This window comes from Carlito syrichta, unplaced genomic scaffold (assembly GCF_000164805.1).
Source record: "Carlito syrichta isolate Samal-C Ts95f unplaced genomic scaffold, Tarsius_syrichta-2.0.1 Scaffold304318, whole genome shotgun sequence".
Taxonomy (NCBI): Eukaryota; Metazoa; Chordata; class Mammalia; order Primates; family Tarsiidae; genus Carlito; species Carlito syrichta.
In genome coordinates, this window is record NW_007248414.1 from 1,038,281 (window position 1) to 1,046,105 (window position 7,825).

The window sequence follows — 7,825 nt, forward strand, 5'->3', positions numbered from 1 at the left end:
TGAGTTGGAGTCTCACTCTGTCGCCCAGACTGGAGTGCAGTGGCCGCTCCTGCCCACCCAGCCTCAACCTGCTGCTGGGCTCAGGCGATCCTTTCGCCTCAGCCTTCCAAGTAGCCAGAACTACAGACGCGCACTATCACACCCGGCTAATTTTTGATTTGTTGTAGAGATGAGGTCTCGTCAAATTGCCCAGGCAGGTCTCGAACCCGTGGGCTCAGGCGATCCACTCACCTCGGCCTCCCAAAGTGCTGGGATTACAGGCTGAGCCACCGAGCCCGGCCTCTTTCTCTTTTTAAATGCCGTCCACCACCCACTAAACTGGTTTCCCAGTCCCTCATGGGCGTGACTTGAGGTTGGGCTGCTGACAGTCCAAGCACCTTCCCATACATCCCAATTTGCAGATGAAAACACCGAGGCCCACAGAGGGATCATGGTGTGTGACCGAAGTCTTGCTGGAGGCGGCTGAGTGCAGCCAGATGAGAACAGGCTTTCTGCCTCCTGCCCCAGGTCCTTTGCCTGGGTGCCACAGAGAGCAAGAGGAAAGGGCAAGTCGTTCTAAGTGAAGAGTCGAGGAGAGGAGCAGGAGCCCCCCCACCCCGTGCCCAGGGCCCGAGAGGGGCAGAGCCGGGTCCCTGGCACTTCCTGTTGACGGCCTGGTCATCCAGAGAAGCTGACTTCAGACGCGGACTCTGGGAAAGGGGGGCCTGGAGCCACGCCCCAACTTTTGCCGCTGACAAGCCACTTCCCCTCTGAGTGCCTCAGTCTTCTCATCTGTAGAATGGGTCCCTCCCAAGCTCTGACATCCTGGGACCGAGAGACTGCTGGCTGGAAGGCTCAGCCTTGTGTCTCTTTCGCTTCCTTCTGCCAGCGAGTCCCTGGGTGCAAGCTTCTCTCCCTTTGGTTCAGCCCCAAGGCGAGTATCTAGAAGTCGTAAACCATATCTGAGAGCAGCGGTGATTGAGTCACAGCAGAGTCAAGGGACATGGGTGCTAATCCTGCTACCACCACTCCTCACAGATAGCCTCACGAGAGCACTGAGGAAGTCAGACTGTCTGCGTTCACCTATGGGGTTGTAGTTGACACTACTGGAAAGTGTAAATGCTCAGACCTCTTGATCCAGCGTCTCTCAGCAGGGTGGGAATGGACGCAGGATATAAACGCGAGTTGGGTTTTTTATGTGTTTGTTTTCTAGGATAGGTCATTCATGCCACCTCTAGCCCCTGGTTCCCCGGTTCCCCGGTTTTGAGGGTGACCTTCGGGGAGTGTCCGTGCCTGTGGCGGCTGTGTTGTGGTCAAGGCGTCCCAGGCGCTGTCCTCCTGGGCTCGTCCCATGACACAGGATTCTGTCACCCTGCCTCGAATCTCATGGGCGAACTCCCTGTGTAGCACCAGCCGCCCACAAGGCCCAGCCAAAGGGAAGACCGCCGCCGGGGCCACCCCAGGGTCCTGCAGACACACTCGGATTCGCTCTGCAGCTGCAGGAAAACAATCTCCGCCTCTCTCGGTTTCCCTGGCTGTGAAGACACTGAGTCTCCACCTGGCCTTCCTCCCGCGAGAAGACCAAAGACCAGAACAGACCGGAACGCCCTTGCCAAAACGGGCCACCGTGAGCCTCCCTTATGGCGGGTGCGTTCTCCGAGGCTGCCGGAGCCGGCGCCGACGGAGCCATCGGGAGAGCCGCGGTCTGGGATCTGTGGGGTTATCCGGGGGTGTTTGGGGCCCTTGGAGTCACAGACAACGGCTGTCACCAGAAACAACAGATGTTTAAAAGCCTTTATTTAATGAAAACAGGAAGTGCCCATTTCCTGGCTGCTTTTCCTCAGTGAGAAATATCTAGGATAATTTTAGAGGAAGAAGTCATTTTCCCCCAGAATTTATTTATTTCTCTTTAGCTTCCCAGTGATCGTATTTGTGTGGAAAGCGTCTCTCAGCCAGACCGATGCCTCTGGGCTGTGAGACTCGATCACCTCTGCGTCCTGGGTGCCCAGAACAGTTAGACGTGCGAGGGCTGTCTGTCCCATCAGGGAGTGAGCGGGCAATGCAAGGAAGTCCTGAGCAGTTTGAGGAAGTCTCCCGTCAGGTTGAGGAAATCAGCAAGGGCTTCGTGGGTAAGAAGAGAGCCTGTCATGGATCAGACAGGAAAGATGTGACACACAGAGGTTAAGGGAGGGAGGGCAGGCATTCTAGGCCAAGGCCAGGAGGTAGGAGGGGAGGCCGAGTGTCCAGGGACTGGTGAGTACCCCTGCTGCATTAATGAGGGAAAAGGTTGGCCAGGGGGCCCGCAAAGAGCTCGCACACCCCCATCCTGTGGCTGGCGCTGCTTGTGTCTTGTCTCAGAGTCCCCCCAGGGCACAACACAGTCCAGCCCTTTGGTCCCTGAGCCCTCTCTTCCCGAGCAAGGGGGACTGCGTGGAGGAAAGTGTCGGGGCCATGCACTTCACTTCCTTTTTCTCTCAGAGCTGCCTAGTCTGCAGAGGCCCAGGGGGCGGCCAGTGTGGGCTCCATGAGGCGGTCTGGAAGCAGGAGTCTTTCTAAAACACGGCACCAACCACCTCGTTCCCAGTTCAGGATTTCCCATGGCTCCCAGCGCCTGAAGGAGCGAGCCCCTGGTTCCAGCACCTTCCTACCCAAGGCCCATCCCCCGCTTCGTGGCCACCAGCCCCTCCCCCACATCCTCCCTCAGCCTCAGCCCTCCCAGATCGCCTGCAGCATGGCCCCCAGGCCCATACATACTCAGGCATACCTGCTTGTGCAGAGTGTACAGTTCTCTGTGGCCAGGACCGCTTCGAGTTCATCTGTGTAGCCTCAGCCCTGGCACAGTGCCGAATACCAGGGCCTTGTTGACACTGACTGAACAGAATCAGCTGAAACATCCCCTCTTCCAGGGAGCCCTCCCTGATTTCTCCTCCCATTCACTTTCTCTTGAGGTAATGAAGTAACAGCACCATCTGTGCTCACTTCAGTGGCATATGCACTAAAATAACAGCATCCCCCTTTGTGTTCCCAGAGCCTTTTGTGCAGGCCAGTACCAAAGCCCCCGCCCCTGTCTGGAACTCTTGAGGTACAGGTCTGACCCCGAGGAATGCTCTGTTATCTGAAAAAGAGAGGTTATGGGAAAAGATCAGCTGGACCTGTCACACCATTTAACCATCGGCCTTGGACGAAGTGAGCTTCCCATCATCAGAGGCGTGCAAGCAGAGGCTGGCCCACCATCTGCTGAAGGCACCCAGGAGCAGATCTCGGGGATGAGCAGAGAGTCAGAGTCAAGGACCCTCCTGACTCCAAGGCTTCGGACGCCTCTAAACAAGCAGAGCCTGCATTCTCCCTTGTGGGCCGGGAGCCAGGCGAGGTGTGAGTTCCCAGAAGCACCGCGGCTCTTTGCCGTTCTCTGGAGCACGAGATGGCAGGGACTGCAGCCCAGGTTGCCACCGTCATGAGGACATCAGGAAATTATGTAAACGGGATCCTGGACGTCCACACCCCACTCCCTCCAGCTCTGTAGAAAGGAGGTCACGTGTGCTTATGTGAGCAGCCGTCACGAGGCACGGGCCTCGCTCACGTGGCTCTGAGCCTTGAGCGGCCCAGGAAGGCTCCCCCTCGGGCCCTGGAGATGAACCCCAGAGGAAGCCCATGGTCCGTGGCCCCGCTCTAACCCTTAGGACGGGAACCTCACTACCTGACACCCCAGAACCGGTCTCTTAGACGACGCCAGCAGCCGGGGAGCCCTCTGTGCCTTGACCTGGACCCTGCCCCTCTGGGGCCTCTGTCCCTCACTGCACCACAAGACAGCCGTGCTCAGGAGTCCGGGTGTCCTCTTGCAGACGTCAGAGTGGAGCCCTGAGGGAGAGTGATGCCACAGCCTTCGGCGGGTCGCTGGTGGCCAGGGCCGGGGAACGGGGGCAAGGCCAGAGACAGGGAGGCCGAGGAGGGGAGGGCGGACAGTGCCCGGCTTAGATGACAGAGGTAGGGGCTGAAGGAATGGCAGGTGGCACAGGTGGGGTGGAGACGGGGATATTTCCAATTCCTGGGGGCAGAAAGAGGACTGGCGGCGGGCACCGGTCACAGTCAGGTGTGGACCGCGTGCTAACTCTTTGTCCTAGTTTGCTGAGGCTGCCGTCACTAAGGCACACGGGCTCAAACAACAGAAACTGATTCTCACGACTCTGGAGGCTGGAAGTCCGCCCAAGAGCGAGGTGTCAGCCGGGAGGGTTCCTCCTGGGGGCTTAAGGGAGGATCTGTGCCGTGCCTCCCTTGTGGCTTGCGGTGGCTTGCCAGAGGTCGCCCTGGTATAGCAGCAGCACCGCCACCTCTGCCCTTCGCTCCACACGCGTCCCCTTGGCATGTCTGTGTTCAAACTTCCTTTCTTTGTAAGGACACCGGTCATGTCGGGTCAGGGCTCACCGGATGGCCTCAGTTTAACTCAATTGCTTCCTGTCTCAAGCCAGCTGTGGTGGCTCACACCTGTAATCCCAACAGTTTGGGAGGCGGAGGCAAGAGGATTGCCTCAGCCCACGGGTTCGAAACCAGCCTGGGCAACTTGGTGAGATCTCATCTCTACAATAAATTTTTAAAAATTAGTCGGTCATGGTGGTGCACACCTGTAGTTCCAGCTACTTGGAAGGCTGAGGCAGAAGGATCACCTGAGCCCAGCAGGTCAAGGCTGTGGTGGTCATGAGCATGCCACTGCACTCCAGCCTGGGCAACAGAGTGAGACTCTGACCAAAAAAAAAAAAAAAAAAAAGACCCTGTCTCCAGACACAGTGTTAGGGCTACACACTCCCAGCGGGGCGTCCACAGGCACTGGGGTCAGGACTCCCACATATCTTTATGAGGGCCTATGGTCAACCCATCCAGTCTTCAGATGCTCCCAGTGGCCTGGCAGGTGGGAGTGGTGAGCTCCCCATCGCTGCAGTGTGCACGGTCTCTGGCGAGTCCTTCCGGGCTTGAGACCCTGAGATGCCTGGGTCTTTCCGTACAACTGGACTTTCTGCCCTTGACGTGTTCCCTCCTGTTCAATGACACTCTGCAGCAAATAATATTTTATCATCGGTCACTGCCTGTGGATAGGAATCACTTGTTCTGCTGATCTGCATTGTGTATAAAGGGCTGCAGCCGCTTGGGGCTAGCTTTCCCATCCTGTTGGCTGGGCAAATCCACAGTGCTACAAAGGTCTGGCTCCTGGGGCAGGGTGGGGGCGGGCAGCCCCATCGTCCTCTGGCTGGCTGGTCCTGGTCCGTCCTGATTGGCCCAGACATCCGTCTGTCATTGCAGTCTCAGAGCAGGACTCAATCCTTATTATAGCAATGAGATGGCACATTTGACTTGAAGCATAATCATTTATATTTATTCTAAGCCAGTGCCATGTTCTGTAAAGAAAATACCCCCAAATGCAAATATTCCCCCCACCCCAAGAAACTGAAAATTTGCAAATGGATTTACCACCAAGTTTGCTGGCACTGTATTTGTGGATGAAATGGAGACAAAGTCACGTGCATTAGTGGAGTGTCCTGTGCTCGCCTGGGGCCAGAACTGAGAGGGTGTTTTCCAAAGTCTTTGTCCAGGTCAGATGGTTTCATCTCAGGGTGGACTGTTGTGTCAATAGGTGGTGGCTGCCCGGGACTCTGTGCTGAGAATCACGTCAGGGCTTAATCAGAGGAGCTGTGATTGATTCGCAATGCCTGCCTTGGGCACAGGAAGGGAAGTGGTGATCCATGTGTCATCTGTGCCATTGGTCTCTCGTAGTCATCTAGTCCCCTTTCAGTGGTGCTGCCTGTGAGAAAAGCTCCCCCTGGAATCCATGAAGGCAGGGAGGGCCTGCCAAGGTGGCGCCCTCCCCCATGGCTCCTGCTCCCCCCCAGGTCCCAGAAGCCATCCGCAAGTGCCAGCGGGCAGGCATCACGGTCCGCATGGTCACCGGTGACAATATCAACACGGCTCGGGCCATCGCCATCAAGTGTGGCATCATCCATCCTGGGGAGGACTTCCTGTGCCTCGAGGGCAAGGAGTTCAACCGGAGAATCCGAAACGAGAAGGGGGAGGTACGTGTCCCCGCACAGAGGGTCCCAGGGGGGACGAGCTTGGGTGGGGAGCTGGGAGGCATGGGGGCCTCCTGGTTGGACAGAAGCCAGCCAGTGTTCCACGAAGAGCCCAGCGACCCGGGGCGAGTCTGTTCCTTCTCCGGGCCTCAGTTTCTCTCCCCAACCCCACTCCGCCCTTCCTCCGCCCCCTGGCAGATCGAGCAGGAGCGTATCGACAAGATCTGGCCAAAGCTGCGGGTGCTGGCTCGCTCCTCTCCCACGGACAAGCACACCCTGGTCAAAGGTAAGACTCGTTGGGCTCGGAGGATTCTGAGGCCCGGCCCCAGGCAGGGAGCCAGGCCCCCTCCCTGACACTCGAGGCTTCCTCCCAGGAGAGAAGGGGACCCCTGGGATTCTCCACGCCTGGGGACAGCCCGGGAGGCCTGCTCAGGGCCAGCAGGGGGCGGGGGCTGGGGGTCTCCTCTGGGCCTCCGACTCCTCGAGAAAGCAGTCGACCTGTGCCTGCGTGGGGTCTCAGACTCACAGCTCAGGGGCCGAAAGGGGCCACAGGCGTGTGTCATGTGGCTGGCACAGCGCCTTTGAGGTTGGTCTCGAGTGACTTTGCACAGACCCCGCTCCCTCATGTTGGGCACAGTCTCCATCACTTCCTGCCGCTGACACTGAGCCCCTTCACTAGTCCTCCATCTGGCTCCAGAGCTTATGCGTCTGAGAATCCCGGTCCCCAAGGGCCCCCAACCAACACGTGTGACCTGGCCCCTAGGGACAGGCTACCCTGGGAATAACTGCGGCGGCAGGAGGCCAAAAGCCAAAAGCCCACTCCCTCCCGTCTCCCTCCAGAGGGAAGGCACAGCGCTTGCTGAGCCCAGGTGGTCGAGTGCCGAGTACTTTCAGAGTCACACAGCTCTGGCCCTGCCATCGACCCACTCTGTGGCCTGAGGCAAGTCCCTCCTCTCTGGGACTCAGTTTCCCCACCTGTAAAAATGGCTGTGGGTGGGAGGGTTCTGCCTGAGATCATCCCTCAGGCGTCTTGGATTCCTTTCACAAAGGGCATGAATGGAGGCGGGCCTGGCCTGGGGACAGGGGCAGGGAGCCCGGAACTGCAGACACTGAGCGGGAGACCCGGCCCCTCCATAACCGTGTGCTGAGGGCCCGCAGGTGCCAGCTCTGCGCTGGCTGCCATGGACTCCACGGGCCTGGCTCCTCTAGCAGGTGTTCAAGGGGTGGTGTCCCAGCAGAGCAAGAGGCTGCACAGCCAGCGGCCGGCGGAGGAGGGGGTGTCGGCCACAGGCCAGCGACCGTGGGACGGCTCCAGGGTCTGCCAGGGTCTGTGTTTGGGCAGGGCAGGTACCTGCTCTGCGAAGGCCCAGGGGCCAAAGGCCCCCGAGGCCCCCTCAAGGAGTGGAAAGAAGCTCGGCTGAGACAGGGACCGGAGAGCGAGGCTAGGGGAGACCGGGGAACGTGGCGTCACAGCGGCAGATCCCACGGGGCCACCGCCCCTAGCTGTGGCAACAGCCAGGACCAGCACCGTGGCGCCAGCCCCAGCGGGAGAGCTCCCTCTGGGGCGGAAAGTGGCCTGGCGGCAGAGGGACTGGCAGGGCAGTCCAGCTCGAGAGGGGCCGCCTGCCCCGTGGGGTGGCAGCCCCAGCGGGGCAGGCAGGGCTGATCTGAGAAACGTTCAGGCCGTGGAGCTGGGCAGTGGCTGGGATGTCGGGAGGGATGGGGGGAGGGGCTCAGGGTTCCTTCCGTCACACCTGTCAGGGAGCCTGCTGCGTGTCCCGTGGCCTTGA

The 7,825-nt window shown here is 59.2% G+C and overlaps 1 protein-coding gene across 5 annotated transcripts in view; it reads left to right on the top strand.

The window, feature by feature from the left end:
• The window catches only part of ATP2B2 (ATPase plasma membrane Ca2+ transporting 2), a 219,228-nt gene that overhangs the window by 187,683 nt on the left and 23,720 nt on the right, over positions 1–7,825 (top strand). For all 5 annotated transcript variants that reach the window (XM_008059645.2, XM_008059644.2, XM_008059642.2 and 2 more), the window contains 2 exons: positions 5,859–6,038; positions 6,234–6,321. In XM_008059645.2, the coding sequence (XP_008057836.1) occupies positions 5,859–6,038; positions 6,234–6,321 (268 nt within the window). The remainder of the gene's footprint in view (positions 1–5,858; positions 6,039–6,233; positions 6,322–7,825) is intronic.